This window comes from Lactuca serriola, chromosome 4, assembly GCF_051521515.1.
Source record: "Lactuca serriola cultivar US96UC23 chromosome 4, Lser_US96UC23_V15, whole genome shotgun sequence".
NCBI lineage: Eukaryota > Viridiplantae > Streptophyta > Magnoliopsida > Asterales > Asteraceae > Lactuca > Lactuca serriola.
Window position 1 is genome coordinate 44,030,289 of NC_136411.1, and position 16,900 is coordinate 44,047,188.

A 16,900-nucleotide genomic window follows, 5' to 3' on the forward strand; every position below is an offset into this window, starting at 1 on the left:
GACCACTGATACGATCTCCATCACTGGCCAACACCAAAACTCTGAACTCAAAACAACAGCTAACAATTACCAAAGTGCCCCTGGAAATCAACTGGTCGACCCTTGGTCAAAGTCAAAGTCAAAGTCAAAGTCAACCCCTGACTGACTCTACTCGCCGAGTCAACCCGATGACTCGCCGAGTCCCCATGCACAGAACTTTCCCAATCCGCGACTCAACTCGCCGAGTCCAACAACTTTGAATCCTTTCACACTCGACTCACCGAGTCATCCTTTGACTCACCGATTCACAGCTCAACCAGAAGAAAGGTTAGGACCTCACGACTAGACTCGCCGAGTCCAAGAACAGACTCACCGATTCCAAGGCTATCTTCAACCAACTCGCCGAGTTCTTCTTCCAACTCGCTGAGTTCCTGACCATATTCGTCCAACTCGCCGAGTTGTTCTTCCAACTCGCCGAGTTCCAGCCTATCTTCAAGCAACTCGCCGAGTACACCTGTGTGACTCGCCGAGTACCTCTAGATCTGAATCCATACAGAGGCTTTCCAAGCCATGCAGTTGATCCAAAACGTAGATCTACCCTTCTACAACCCATCCATCACGTAAAGTGGCAAACTTTACGTGAATCCAAAAAGATCTAGGCATTAACACTCTAGGGCTAGGGTTTGGGACAAGATGGCTTCACCAAACACTAAAGAACAGGGACTTTAATGCACTTTAGACCTTCTCCATTCCAGATCTGAGGTAGCAACCTCAGATCTAACCTTCAAACTCGAAATACCACAAACCAATCTTTCCACACACTTCAAAATGACGATTCTATATGAATAACAGCCCAAGAAACGATGTAATACCTCAAAAGGAAGCCCCAACAGAAGAGAAATCTGAATCTTAGTAAAACCCCTTGCTCCAAGCCTCCTAACTCTCCAAGATCTCCTCCAAAATCTCTTTTCCAAGGTTCAAATGCATTTAATCCACTCACAAACGCGTCTTAGGGTTTTCTGTACTTCAAAGGAGGTTAAAGAGGCTGGGGAGAGGGTATAATGTCCTTTAAATAGGGCTCATCCTCCGAAATTAGGGTTTTCTCCACTCAGCACCAACTCGCCGAGTCCAGCCGACGACTCGCTGAGTTGGCCACTTGACACGCGACCAGAGTCGCGACCCTACTCGTCGAGTCCACTCATGGACTCGCCGAGTTGCCCTTTCCCATTTACACTTTTAGCCCTTCAACTCTACTCTTGATATTCCAGGATGTTACACCAGTTGTGGACTAAACAATAATAGATTGCATCCGTTGAGGCTTAGATAACCATTGTGGATGATATGGTTGTCATCGGTTTGCCACATGTCATGTACGGATCACATTGGGTCCGATTGAAAGATATGTTTCACTATGAGTTATATGTTGCAACGTATCGAACTGAAGAAGAGTTGAATATGAAGTTTTTAAACATATGTTGAAAGGTGAAGACGTTTATCAAAATTTACCACAAGATCGACAACGGATTACTTGGTGAAGATGAACAAGTAATTTTGCAGTTGGCAATGGTGGAATACAGGAAAAAAAACGGGGTTGATTTTCCATATGAACATGCTTTGGATCTTTTAAAACATGTTTCATATTTTTAAATTATCTATTTTGTTATTTGTAGGTTTAATAAGGTTATGGTATTTTTAAATTATGTTTTGTAATCTTTGTAATATGTAACAAATATTATGGTAATAATAATTTTCATTAGTCACTTTAAATCGATTACAAACATAATTAATTACGACTACATAGACATTAAAACGACCATCAATGGGCTTTGTATTTCCCATTCAGATGGAGGGGGAAGAAGGTGCACATTTTGTGTATGGTAGGTAGTTCGAAACACATCAGTCCAGCAATATATATGAACCGTATCGGCTAATTATGTGATGTTTGAATAACGTGATGGCGCAATAATATGACCACACGTTATACACAAATTGCACCATTTCCTACATGAACATGTATGATAGTTCAGATCTACAATACAAGTTGTTTTAAAATTAAAAACCCGATAAATATCAGACGGTAACGAAAACAGGATTTCGGGCGGGATCTTTGTTACATGCCACCGAACAAACTTTTGCATCCTCTTCTGAAGCACTATCTTTACATACGGGGTGAGTACGCTAGTCAACCTCGTTGAAAAGTAAATATTATCATTTACGGTTATTGTACAAGTAAAAAATAATTTGATATTTTACAGTATTTTACCTATCATGAAATTACGTTAAACAAAAAATTCGTTGAATGTAGTCACAAATTGCCTCAATAAGCATTAATATCGGTACATTGCGTTGATTAACCAATAACACCAACATAAATTATGGAATATCTATGTTCATTACATTCCAACGAATGTTATAGAAATAAAGTCTTGCCCATTTTCGCATGACCGATGTTGGCAAGCACCTCATGTGTGTCATGGGTTAGTTGACAGAATGTTTGTTGAAAATCATACATAGTATATGATCTACATGCAGCGAAGAAAAAATGTTCCAATTGTTTGTTTCCACCGATTATTGTTCGCGGATACATGAACACGCTCTTACAACAATACCCATGATAAGAATCATGGAATACCTGACGTATGCAAGAACTAATGACATTGTCCATATTGGTTATGAACGATACTTCCCTACCCTCTCTGAGAACTTCCTTCAACCTCATTAAGAACCAAGTACAAGAGTCGACGTTATTTGTCACGCCCATACCAAATGTTGTATGGAGGGTCTGGTTGTTCCCATCCATAGCAACCACTACAAACATTGTCTTTAGTTAGTCCCCTTTTAGACGGACACTACCAATAAAAATGATACAAAACAAGCAACCTATGAATGCATTGTAACAACCCGTTATTTCAAATCAATGTAAATCAAACATGTTCAAATAAAAAGTTTAAATTGCAACCACGTGTAAGTAAATTCACATCATAACGGTTATACAATAAGAACTTTGAATGCCATAAGGGCATGTTTATATAAGTTATTGTATGGACATACTTTGAAAACCACACCTATATAAATTATACATACTTACATTTTGAAAACTATACTTATATGGGTTATATATATATATATATATATATATATATATATATATATATATATATATATATATATATATATACACACTAGCCGTTTACCCGCGCTAAGCGACGGGTACAAATAATTTATTTCAAAAATTAATTTATTTGAAATGATTAATTTCTTAGTTTCACTTCAATAATTAGTTTGTTTTAAGAAATGTATCATATTAAAAATAAAACACATTGTATTGTTTGGGCATTTAAGGTTCACCCTTATTTTTCTTTTCTTATCTCTTTTAATTTGATCCGTTTTGAATAAGATTAGTGAATTCTTTTAAAAGTGGAGAAAAATAAAACACATTGTATTGGTTGGGCATTTAAGGTTCACCCTTATTTTTTTATCTCTTTTAATTTGATTGGTTTTGAATAAGATTAGCGAATTCTTTTAAAAGTGGAGCCAACTTCACTACAAGTGTTAAAGGTTATATTGATCGTCATTAAAATTTTGTAAATGAGGTCATTTCTGTTTTTAAATAAAAAAACAGTTATATAAAATAATTATAAAAACGTGTCATATTGAATTGTTTATAACCAATTATAGCGGTTTATTTAAAAACCGTTATGTGAACGTGTTTCACAACAATATTTTTTGTATAATGGTTACTTCACGTAAAATTCAAATTCTTTCACCATTACATTATTATAATTTAAATATTAAATATTTTTTCAATCCATCTACATAAAACTATTTTAGATCTTTATATATTAAAAAAACATGCCTACTTCAAAGATGATGATTGATATGTGGGTCCAGAATTTCATAAATTTTAATTTATCTTTTTTTCTATTTTATATAAGTTCATTTATTTGAACTTAAATTAAACGAACAAAATAGTATACAACTCTATGGTTTTACTATAGAGCATAATTTCTACATTAATAACATACATAATACCACAAATACATGATAAATTGTTTTTATAAGTTACTTCATGGAAAAGAAATAAACAAACTTAGTAAGATACATTCACAAAAACAAATATTAAAAGTATCCTACTGAGGAGCATGAAAATTAACAGGAGACAACAAACCATCAAGGATCATTATATCCTCCATATCGTTAGAACAACACCAGGATATAGCAAACACAATGCGCCTGAACCGAAACAACTATTATATACCATTACATTGGCCAATCTTGAATAGCAGCCGAAGAAGGGAAAACAACATTTCGTCTGGGCATACATTCTTCTACAATAAATGATGTAAAAACACTAATTTCAATAAATATTGAAAAAAGAAAAAAACGCAGGCCACAGTAGATGCCTACAGATTTAGACAAAATGTCATTGCCCATGCCCCCTACAACAACCCCCTGTAAAATTAATCTCTTACGCCATGCGCTTGACATTATTATTTTTAATGATTCAAAAAACATAACCAATAAGATGAAATATCACAGAAGAAGTTAGCAAGAAAAAGATATGTTGAGTAACCTGTAGAAGTTTGAGAGGCTACATCAGACCTTGTACTAACTTCTTCATTATTTCTTTCATATCCATCTGCAATAACCAAGAGACTAAATAAAAAAGTGAAAACAATTAAGGTCAAAATATTTTATAGTCAAAATCCTACAAGAAGGATAAATGAATTAATGGAGAAATATGGCTAAAACAAATATAAATATAACTTCTCGTCATTTTGATTAACCTTATGAGGAAACAACTTAATAGCATAAGATGTTTCTTTTTGGCTTAATGCAGAAATGACTCAAACACCTCATTAGGTATATTAATTGACAGATTAACAGACAATGATACTTTCTTATATATATGTTGGCATATTAGCCAGGCTGAAGCAATTGGATAAATTATTAGGAATCTTTCCATTTAGATTGCTGTCAACTTGTCGGTTAAAAATTGCAAAAATAATAAAATATGTTAAATATAGAATTAAGTAAGAATTAATAACAGAAGAAGAAAATTAGGTTACATAGTTAATGTTTTATAACTGTCCCATTTCAATTTTATAGCTTTAAAATTACCAAATTACCCTTTTTTTAGCTTACTGAGTTTGTTGAGAACATTAGACTTGTGAGAACATTAGATGCATGATATTTCTCAACAAATTAGTTGTAAAATTATCTTTACAAAATTGACAGGTTATGGGATTGTGAAGCTCTTCTACACTGATGGAAATATACCTCTAATAACACCCCCAAAAGCACCATATTCAAAAGGATATATATGTTTGTTGACCATTGATATGGACCTGCAAATCACATAGTTTTGCCATGGCTGCTTGCAGGTGGTGGTTCACTTCCGATGGTGACGAAGAAGAATAACATTTTTCTCTGTTTCTTTCATACACGTCCATATACTTAAAAAAACATATAAAAATGTGCAACATAAACACATATAGTCTTTTAGAAAATCCTTACAGTGGAATGCCTAACTAAAAATTCGATTAAATGGTGTGAAAGCAGGCGATCAAAATCTTATGGAGTCCTAACATAAACCCCTAAACTCAAATTTATCAAGAACCAACAATCAAAAATAGACCGTTGAAATCATTGTTTTACAAGAAATTCTTTTAAGTAAAATTCAGTTAGGTCAATTCTAGTACTGGTTCAATTAAATTATGTAAAAAAAGCATGCCCTAAGTTCTAATGTATAAAAAATTAGAAAGGAATAGAATAATACATTATGCTAATTTCAGAAATTGATGGACAAATTTAAAAAGAAGAAGATGACCATATACAATAAAAATCTACAAGAAAATCATACCTTTATCCATACTATTGTTGCCTTAGCAGGCTTCTTTTCCCATCTCCTAAGCAAAAACTACAAAGCAACCATAGGGGAAAACAGAGATGGCATGCAATGGTGAAGGAGGCGACGATTTAGAAGAGATAATAGGGTTTAAATATTAAGTGGTGAAATCATCTGATAGTGGTGGTGATTGTTGAAGAGGGTTTCCATTTCTTCTGATGGCGATCGAGAGAGAGAAAGAGAGGCGACAGAGAGAGGGAAAAGTAAACCCATAGGCGCTGAGACATCTGTGTCATCTCTTTCAGGTCTCAGAAGAGAAATCTTTAAGGTTTCCGATCTTCTTTGGTTTGATGATGGAACGTCTTCAGTGGGGGAGGTCGGCAGCCATGGCCCTTCGGTCGGAGACGTTGGTGGAGATGGATGAAGAAGTAAGGACGTTGGTTTCAAATCATTGATCTCGATTCCAGTTTTTCTAATTTGGGATTTTCTCTTTTCTTTCTTGATGATCTTCTTAACTTCCCCGAGAATCTTGGTTGATCTAAGTTTTCTAGGGTTAGGGCTACTCGTGTGTGACGGAAAAGGTGGATTGCATCTTTGGTGGAGACGGATGAGAATTGGTTTGATGCGGCTATTGTGTTATTAGGAGATTAGGGTAAAGGTCTGTGTAGTATATGATTGGTTATATGCTTAATATTATTGTACATATGAGGTATTACATGTTGTACCTCTTAATTTTCAAGAAAGAGGCAATATGTTTAATAATATAGTAAATATATATATATATAATTTTATGTGTGAAAACCATGTTAGATTTAATTTATATAAGTCAATGCAAGTCAAAGAATTAAATCAAAAGCATGGAATGTACCCCCACCACCTAGGACCGGAATCTAATACTTTTGTGGTGCTAGATCCGAAAACACCCCCTTCTAGAAGACCTAAGCCGGAAACTCTTGCTTTTGGGATGTCATGGCCGAAATCACTTTACTATTTGAACCTTATGGTCGAAAACCCTTTTCTCTTGGGATATATTGGCCGAAAGCCCTTTACTCTTGGGACATTATGGCCGGAAACTCTCTTTTGAGAGTACTTATGTGAGATTTCGGTCATACTTGACAGTAAACACTTCCTTTTGACCGCAAACCTCTTCAATTTGGCAGTAAACTCCTTAAATATCTTTATATCTTATCCTTATTCATTTTCCCAATGTGGTAATCCCATTTACCAACGTAGACATCACATCACCTCCTCATAAATTACTTCATATATAAGCCACACTTGAGATAATTCTTCATTTTCGCTTCCAGTAAACGAAATCACTCTCATTTCTCTCTCAAATATCAAACCCATTTCCTTCATAATTAATAGCAAGCAACCTCCAGGACATCTTCACTTCAAATTAGTTATAAACTTTGGTAAGTTTTACTCAAAAAACTAGTGTTATACAACACTTATATTAATAATATCATTTTAACCACACATTATTATGTGTTTAAAACTATTAGGATCACGACTTCTTTCCCGTATTCTAGCTCGAAGTCATCGTTTCTATCCCGTTATCTAAACCGCTATCACGGATGATCTGAAGTAAGCATCGAACTACGTGGGATATCATTTATATATAAGGGATGATTTTTTGGTAATTTGTAACGAGTGTTTGTGACTTCGTATTGTCACATCAAAGTACGAAGCTGACAACCATACTTAGATTTTTGTTTCAGGCTTCTGGAATGTACGGAGCGGGTAACGTCCCGAAAATTACAAAGAGATTTTTCATTTAGGAAATAGGTTAACCGATAAAAAACATTTAACTTAGAAGCAATAAGTGGCATTCATTTGTTTGAAACCATAATGTTATCAAATTTGAATTACAAGACAACGGAAATCATTATCTTCGATGCATGTGTACAGTCCCACCGAGCTCTTCTCACGAACAACCTGCAAAACATTTTATCCACAACTATAAAAATAAAGCTTAGCGAGTTCCCTAATATACCACATATTCCATCATACATATATATATATATATATATATATATATATATATATAATGCATCCACATAATTTCCTCGGCTCTAACGACAACTTATTTGCTCTTCTCTTCACAAGTATACAACATACGTAACCAGCCTAACCCAAACATACATAACAGACCCAACCCAAAGAGTATAACATGCCCAACCATAACTCATATAACGGGCCTCGCCCAACATGCATAACAGGCATAACCCTAACTCATATAACGGGCACAACCCAATATACATAACAAGTAAATGCCATGGGCCAGATCTCGATATTTCATACAATTTTCAGGGGCCAGATCCTAGTCTTCATATAATACATAAAGTCATATGTAGTCAGAGATCATATAGACAGTCGAATAGATGGTCCACCCCAAAGTAATAAATCAAACAAGAATCATGCAATGAGGCTTTAGACCAAGAGTTCTCAAGTTATCCAACATAACCATATACAATCATTACTAGCATCACCATAACCAATAATGACACCTAACAATATCATACGGTCCACATGCAAAACCTTACCAGTCTAGCATACCATGACACCAAGTGTCCTACACTGCACAAACAATATAAGGAGTTATCACAGTCAACAAGCATGCTCGTACTCTAACAATACCTATATCATATCATGCAAAGGATATACAATGTCATACATGGCATAGTGAGAAAGACTCATATGAATCGTGAAACCAGAGAATCTCCTCAACACTCTTACCCCTTGCAGTGATCAATCTCGCGAAACGACTAACACCAATTAAAGATAAAATCCTTAATCCTCAACCCAAAACCTCCGAGTTTGACCCATGATCAAACTGGTCAAAAGTCAATGGTCAACGACCAACAAAAGTCAACATTCAACCAAGTCAACGGTTACCACAACGTGGTGACCTCTTGGGCATGTCCAGACAAAATAGTTGAGTTGCATGATATCACGACGTCGTGGGCCCTTATTAGCCACGTCATGGTTTCTGCTAGGGTGCCATTTTTCATTAAGAACTTAATCCTTACAAATCAACGCCCATAACTTCATATATGATTATTCCCATTAACTCAATGGATACAATTTCTAACTTTATCCATTAAGACCTCACCATGAAGCAAGATCTTAAACCCTAAGTCCAAATAAGCTCTTCCAGGGCTAAATCTTTTGCATGAGATCAAGAACACCCAAACTAGGACCTTTTTCACATTTAACAGAAGTCCGTGACAAAAAGAGTGTCATAATAAGCTCTAGAGTTCCTCAAACTCCCAGAGCATCCATGAATGGGACCAAAACCAACTAAAAAGGAGCATAAACATGGATCTCAAAAGAACAAGGTCAAGGTGTAAGCTTTATACCTCAAATGACTCAAGTTGGAGTTTCTTCTTTCACAAGCTTCACAAGATCAAGGAGATAAGCTCTAAACCAAGCCACCAGGCTCACATCCATGGAAGGGAGGCTAGGGTTTCGAAAAAGGAGAATAGAGGCTGAAGAGGGTGCCCTAAATCTGGATTTAATGCCTTTAAATACGAGAGAAACCCTAAGATATTGGACTTGGGTTGCAACAACCACCATGTCGTGGCCTCCCTCTTGTCACGCCATGGTGTCCATCCGGACACAATTTTCAATTAAATGTCATGTCACATTGTGGTCATCAACACACCACGTCATGGCATAAGGTTTTCCCCAAAAACCTTATCTTTGACATCATTAAGTTTTCAGCTGATTCATCATTCATTATGGAAAACGGGTGTTACATAAAGGTGATTATTGTTTCGGACCAAAAACTCCGGAATGAATACCTGGAATGCACTATTTTAGAGATAGTGGTCATTTTACAAAAAAAAAAGTTGGTTATTATGATTAAAATAGTCATTTATATGAGTTAGATTGCTCAATTTCCCTAAAATATTTTATTTGCCCGACTTAAAATTAAAATATGATATTTCCTATTTTTAACTTTTAAAATATTATATTTATCCAAATTCATTTTTAAACATTTTTAATATATTATAATCAATTATTTTATTATATAACTACTATAATTTTAAAATGGTAGTAAATTGACTATATCACCCCTAGATATTCAAACCCTTTTACAAAAATTGAATTGACAACATTGCCCCTAACCTTTTTGGAGCAAAATCATATCACTTTTTTTTTGTACATTCTCACAGTGTACACACATGTTGGATCATCAAGCATTCAAATACCCTAATCACATATACACTCTTCAAAACACAAGGCTCAAACATCGTTATCCAATTGTCAACATCAAATCAACACATGTGTATATATCGAGTCTCTCCTCTTGGTTTCTTAATTTGTAATTGTGGAAATCAAATTCTTTCTCTCCAAAAGTGAAAGTGAAACCGAACCTGAAATTGAATTAAACAAGTATGGGTTGAGAAAATGGTGGAATGAGACATGTTCGTGAGTGAAAGTACGACATTAAATGCTTCATTGGCTGAACGAAAGGTAAATACGATACTTTATTTTTAAGTTTGGCAAATACGATATTTTGTTGTTTGACAATGGTATATACGAAATTATCCATTAAGTTACTTAATGATTGAACTTTAACATCTTGTAAGCCAGTATCATTGACTAACAATATGGTTGGCTTAATTATAGAAAATATCAAAGAAATATCAAAGGACTTGATTCAAGGTATTAAATTTGACATGAAGATCAACGAGCCAAGTGATAAGATCCCTTCATGGATTTTAAATATGAATTAACTAAGTCAATTTGAGAAGTTCAAAGCTTTGACCAAGATAAGAAGTGATCCTATTAATGTACAATTTTTTGAGGGGAATTGAAGAAAGTGATAGAGAGGCTCTGGTCTAACATTTTGGAAGGGTAATATTATCAAGTGGGATGTTTATTGGATGTTGATTGATATTTTGGATTTGTAATTTTTTTGGTATCTTGGATTGGGATGTATCGAAAGATTTTAAGTTACATTTTTTTGTAACATTGTTGGGATATGTGTTGAGGAGTGTGATAGATTGTTACGTTTTTTGGTAACGTTATTGGGTTGTGTATTGAAATGATCTTAAGTTATGATGTTTTTTGCATTATTTTCGCGTTATATTGACGTGAATAATTAATCAATAAAGTGAAAATTTTACTATTTTATAATTTATATAATGTACAATGTATCTTTTCAAATAAGTAAGAAAACAAAGTAAAATTAAGATTGTTATACATTGACATGAGCTAAAAGTATTTTTCGCGCTATATCAACATGAATATGTAGTGAAGAAGGCGATAGATTGTTACTTTTTTGGTAACGTTACCGATGGCGCTTTGGTTGTTTTCCTGACATTCATCCGTGGAGATGGTTATCCAATCGCGGGGTAATGCAACATCTTCGTATTGGGTCTAATTTTAGGACCTTTTGGTGTTGTGATCGTTTTTCATTCCTTTTCCGATTTGGTTGTTTGGATTGTTGGGTTTTCGATATGGTTTCTTCTGGGATGATTGAATGGGTGGTTTTGGGGATAAATTTGGTTGAAAGGTTTGTTGATAGAATGGTTGTTATTGATAAGGTGGTTGTTGAAATGGGTATTGTTGAACGGGTGGTTGTGGAATTGGGTTTTATTGTAAGGGATTTTATTGAAAACTTGAAATGGTGGTTGCTTTTGCTTAGAACCTTGCATTAAACTTGTGAAAGCATAATTTTGGGAATTAATAAAATGTTGATTGTATTTCCAGCTCCCTATAGGCGTTGTGTTTCGACGAAAAGGGATTTTATGTGTAGGTGTGTTTGTGTTTTGGTTGGATGTTATGTGTGTGTGGGATATGAGGAAGAAAGTTGGGATATGAAAAAAAATAATATATTTAAATTGCCAATGGTCACCCTCACAAACGTCCCCATTTCTATCTTTAAGCTTTATTTTCCTTTTCTTTCGAAATGCCTTCTTCTTGTTTAAAGTGTTATGAGTTTTATGATGCTCACTTCTCCACCTAAAAAAGCAAACTAGTCTTACATTTAGAAACTCTATATTTTTGTATGCTTGGGGGGAGATACTTATTAAAACTAGTTTATTTAGCTTATTCCTAACACAATAAGCTGATTTTTAAGGATTTTATCCAAACACTTAAACTTAGCTTATTGTGGTGGGAATACGCAATAAGCAATAAGCACCCTTTTTTTTCCTATCCAAACACCCCCTTACTATCATGAGAAACAGACCCCATATCTAACTAGTATCACTATAGCAACTATTACCTTTCTCGCTCTGAAGCTAGAGCAAGCTCCGTTTCAATCCAAGGAAGGTTCGGAAGGTAATACCAGGAAACTAAGAGCAACCCAATCGAGACGAAAAAAAGAAAGAATAGCAACTACATCAACAACCTTGATTCCTGACGTGAACGGCCGCTTTCTTGGAACTAATTCATATGGTGAAGAAATACGTTTTGTTCTTCGAGATTGTTCATATCCTAAAAATGTTCATCAGTGGATAGAGAAGGATAAACGATTATCTGTTAGTATGTATGTGTTTAGAGTTTAGGTTATGCTATTTATATATCCCTATTTATATGAGGTTTAACACTCATTATTAATTAAACAATCAGTTATCTTATATTATCTTATATGGTATCACAACTCTAGGTTAAAACCCTATCGATGACCACAACCCGCAACCACCGCCCTCCATCTTCGACGACCTTCTCTAGTAATCGTCTGAAGTGTCCTCCCTATCCATTTTTTCTCATCTCAATTCTAGATCTTCTCATCTTAGAGAAAACCTCTCTCATATAAACAACCGTCATAGTCTCTGTTGTTGCCTTCTCTAACCTCTGTCGGTGTCGACTTTGTTGGAGCATCAACTCTTCCCCGCCATCGATGAATCTAGTTCTAACCACTAAAGTCGTCGCCACTGTCGTTGCCTCAAGAATCAAGATCTAGTCGCCACCGTTGTCGTCGTCATCGTTATCGCCGATGCGTCCAATTCTTGATCTTCGTCGACCTCCCTCTTTTGTCGTTTATCTTCATCTATATTCTATACTTTATATTTTATGTTTATTTGTTTTCCGAATTCAATCGTCTTCTCTTGATCAAACTGTGTGTATGTGGTTGGGGGGGGTGTTAGAGTTTAGGTCATGCTATTTCTATATCTCTATTTATATGAGGTTTAACCCTCACTATTAATCAAATAATACATTATCTTACACTATCAACTTTGGATACTCGTTTTAGATCCATAATAACAAAAACAAAGTACATTAATAGTACAAATATTATTCTTAGTTGAGTAAATTACAAATGAAACAAACAATTCCACATGGACGTCAAGCAGTCATATAGACGACCAAATGACTGTTTATTCTTCGAAATTATATAGATAAGCATTTCAGATTTAGTTTGATTTGGCGAGGTGATGGTTCTCAATATCTTTGGTGATACGAAGGCATAAATCCATCAAACTATTAGGGTCATCAACACTCTCATTAAGCTTCTCATAGTGGAAAGTCCACGTCACAACGTTCTCTTCTCCCTTGGTGTCCACATGAATTGTAACGAAGAAGCTTTTGTAAGCCTCCAATATCTCACCCCCTATCACCTTATAACGCACTAACTTTTTCTCTTTGTCAATTTCTTCGATTACCTGTTTAGCCACTTTTTCCTTCCCGTCTGCCAAATACATTATAGTTTATAAATACTTACAGTTTAGAATATGAAAAATATGAGGTTTATATATATATTTTTCCAAACTGGTGTAAAGAATTAAGCTTACCATGTGTAAAATTCCACACAGAAATGGATCCAACAATACCCCATTCACCATCATGCAGATCAACACCTTTTATGAAATCGGGTGTCATTTCAGATATATGGTATGGTCTGTTTCCAAATAAGTCATGGAAAACATCTCCATCCGATTTTATTATAACTTGCTTAACTAGCACACCACTCAGAGCCATGTTTCTTTCCAAATATAGAAAATAAGAGAATGATAAAAAAGGTTCGAGCACCTTCTAACTTTATATAGAGCATAAAAGTTTGGGTACTTTCATCCAAATTCTTTCAAACTACCATAAATTGCATAATTTCCACATTCTCATCCTATAAAAGGTGTTTCTCGAGGATACGGTGTAATTAACTTTTTCACAAATAAATATACACACATACGAATATATATACACATATATATATTTCTAAATTTATATGTGGCATTTGGCCAAATGGTATATTTGATGTGGATCCTCGCAACTACTTTTAGGTCATGAAATAGTTCAAGTGTCTTTAGATTGTTGCTTTTGGCACTTGGATAAACGTTCAACCACTTCATTCCATGCTGCAAAAACAAAACAGCTTAAATGAAAGAAAGTCGCAGGAGTAAATGTTAAAAAGGTCTGGCTAATAAGATAGATAGATACCTGGTAACTTTTTATAATCAGGATCAATTCCATTTCCATTTATGTCCAAATGATTTGGTGTGACATATTTCCCAACAGTCACCACTACCCCTGATCCATCATGTAGTTCAAATACAGACTGAATCAAACCCTACAATAATAATCAAGAATCTTATCCACATTAACTAAGGAATAAAAAAAACATTTCATTTTTATTTAATTGATAAGAATGTATACAGACCTTTCCATAGGTCTTTTCACCAACAAGAATGGCTCTACAGTTGTCATGAAGTGCAGTAGCAACCTATTCAAACTATCACTCATTAGACTCTTATCATAACTTTAATGAAAGAAATTTGAACATATAATATGGTAATATTAGTGCTCACTATTTCACTTGCACTAGCAGTATTTTTGTTCACCAAAACCTGCAATAAAAGAACATAAATCAAGAATTCCAAATTTATAAATAATGTTTATTAAAGTAGGTAAAACTTACAATGACAGGAGTTGTAATAAGAGGCTCTGTTTCAGCTACTATACTTTTTACATTTAGAGTTTCTCTTCCAGCAGTATATATTACTGTCTCCCCTTCATTTAGAAACAATTTAGCAATTTCAATCCCCTCCTGAAAGAAGAAATTCCCTTAACAATACAATCAGATTCAGATCATTTACAAACAAAAATTGATCAGATTTATGCAAGTTTACCTGTACTAATCCACCAAGATTATCTCTAAGATCAAGAATGAAGAATGAGGCACCCATCCCTTGAAGTCTCTTCATTGCTGTCAATATTTCTCCTTCAAGTTAGTTACTCAACAATAACAAAAAAAAAAAAAAGGTGAAAACTGAATCTATCTGATCATTGTTCATTGTTGATTTACCTGTAACCAAATCCTTTCTAGCAAGTGCATTAAACTCTTTCAGACGCATGTATCCAACTGAAGTCTTGCCATTATCCATTTGTTCCAATCGATAAAAAACAGGGGTTTTAGCAACAAGTTGCCTCTGGACATCTACAGATTGTATTGGACCACAATTGCCATGTTTGACCTAAAAATCATAAACATTTATCACAAACACTATATGATATAGTAGAATAATGCATGAGTTTACTTACTTACCATGATGTTTACAGATGTGTCACTTGGACCTTGCAAGATTGATAAAGCTTCAAATGCTGATTTGCCCTTTAAGTTTACTCCATTGACAGATAATAGTTCATCTCCTTGTCTGACGCCAGCGGCATGGGCAGGGCCATCTAAAATGAGCCCTAAAACCTTGAGTTTTACTTCACCGTTTTCATCTGGAATTTCCCTGAGGTTGACTCCGATTCCAGACATGTCATACCTTGCCATCTTTGAGAACTTTGAAGATTGAGGAAAGGAACAAATGCCATGGAATAAGACACTGGAAACGTTTGTAAGTGAAAACAACAATTATACAAGCCATCGGTGGATTGTTTATGCAAAATGAGTAATCTAATAGAAAGCGAAGAAGAAGGTTCGTGAGAATGAAATATCAAATACCTCTGAAGGAGATAGAAAACGTGTATAAGGGTCGCCTAAGGTAGATAACATCCTACGGATTACATCGTGAGCTTTAGATCTTGTTTGGAGCGATGTCCCAATAATGTCTTCCTTCTTTTGCTATAAGAGAAACATAACATTAAAGAGATTTTTCAAATAAACACGAAGACACGTTGAGTAAGTGAAAGAGAGGGATAAGATACATACAAGCCAAGCTTCAGGTGACCATCGATTTCGATCAGTGTCAAGAAAGCTATCATTAACAATCTGCCAAGCCTCCTTCACAATCTCTTCATTTGTGACCAATTCAGGAGCCCTTTCGAGCCTTCTTTCCTCTTCAATTCGCTGATCTTCTTCGCGACATTCCAATTGAGAACCGGAAGAAGTAAAATCCGAAGCGATTGAAGGTGGAGGAAGTGGAGAGAGAGGCGAGAAGAAGAGGAGGTTGAAAGAGAGCGCAGCTCCAGTTAATGAACGGATGAAAGACGGGTTTTGAGGAGTGGCGAGAAGGGGTTTTTGAGGGCGGCGAGCAGTGGGCGTTGGGGGTGGTGGAAAGAGGGAAGAAGACGATGAATTACAGAGGAAGACCCTCATCTTCTTCACTCTTTGCTGTGCGAGAGGGAACGAGAAGGATACGGATTCTGCTTTTGTTCGTTAATCCGTGATATTTAGCTTTTTCTTTTTCTTTTTTTTCTTTTTGGTTAAAAAAATGCAGGGAAAACTCAAGAAAAAAATCATAACATTTTATCCTAATTTATGAAAAAAATTTCAAATTAAAATTTATTTACGAAAAAACATGAATTACCAGTAAAAAATAACGATTTGACTCATTTTTTCCAGTTTACCGGTTTTATTACTTACCCGGTTTCATTAAAATATCATTATTTTACCATAATTTACGAATAAGCCTCAGACTAAAATTTAGTGATGATTTGATCATTTTCTCATTGTAACATACATATAATTGGTTTCATTGTTGACCTAAACCCTTAGTCATTAAATAAGTTGAGGAAATGGAAATATTGGGTTATATAATGTTATGTTTACCATAAACCATGACATCCTGATGTATTGTATATTTTTTGGTATAAAATGCATCCATCGAACATAAACTAGCAACAACTTCGCTAATTTTTTAATTTATAAGAATTTTCAAATCAATATGTGTT

General features: G+C 34.8%; 2 protein-coding genes across 2 annotated transcripts; both read right to left on the reverse strand.

Moving 5' to 3' along the window:
• Window positions 1-13,048: 13,048 nt before the first annotated feature.
• Window positions 13,049-13,765, reverse strand: LOC145101434 (kirola-like). Its single transcript, XM_079038630.1, has 2 exons — window positions 13,579-13,765; window positions 13,049-13,475 (listed from the first exon to the last, which is right to left on the reverse strand). Exons 1-2 carry the CDS (start codon window positions 13,763-13,765, stop codon window positions 13,201-13,203), a joined length of 462 nt encoding a protein of 153 aa, XP_078894756.1. The 3' UTR covers window positions 13,049-13,200.
• Window positions 13,766-13,795: 30 nt separating this feature from the next.
• On the reverse strand, window positions 13,796-16,385 carry LOC145101433 (Peptidase S41 family protein). Its single transcript, XM_079038629.1, has 10 exons — window positions 15,939-16,385; window positions 15,732-15,851; window positions 15,327-15,569; window positions 15,087-15,255; window positions 14,911-14,987; window positions 14,700-14,828; window positions 14,590-14,628; window positions 14,442-14,504; window positions 14,222-14,351; window positions 13,796-14,139 (listed from the first exon to the last, which is right to left on the reverse strand). Exons 1-10 carry the CDS (start codon window positions 16,323-16,325, stop codon window positions 14,078-14,080), a joined length of 1,419 nt encoding a protein of 472 aa, XP_078894755.1. The 5' UTR covers window positions 16,326-16,385; the 3' UTR covers window positions 13,796-14,077.
• Between the last annotated feature and the right edge of the window lie 515 nt (window positions 16,386-16,900).

Coding starts and splice junctions, on each gene's coding strand:
- LOC145101434 (XM_079038630.1), bottom strand. CDS start 13,765: ATGGCTCTGAGTGGTGTGCTAGTTAAGCAAGTTATAATAAAATCGGAT. Junction 13,476..13,578: donor TGTGTGGAATTTTACACATG/GTAAGCTTAATT, acceptor TGTATTTGGCAG/ACGGGAAGGAAAAAGTGGCT.
- LOC145101433 (XM_079038629.1), bottom strand. CDS start 16,325: ATGAGGGTCTTCCTCTGTAATTCATCGTCTTCTTCCCTCTTTCCACCA. Junction 15,570..15,731: donor GTTTTCTATCTCCTTCAGAG/GTATTTGATATT, acceptor CAATCTTCAAAG/TTCTCAAAGATGGCAAGGTA. Junction 14,352..14,441: donor GTGAAAAGACCTATGGAAAG/GTCTGTATACAT, acceptor TTATTATTGTAG/GGTTTGATTCAGTCTGTATT.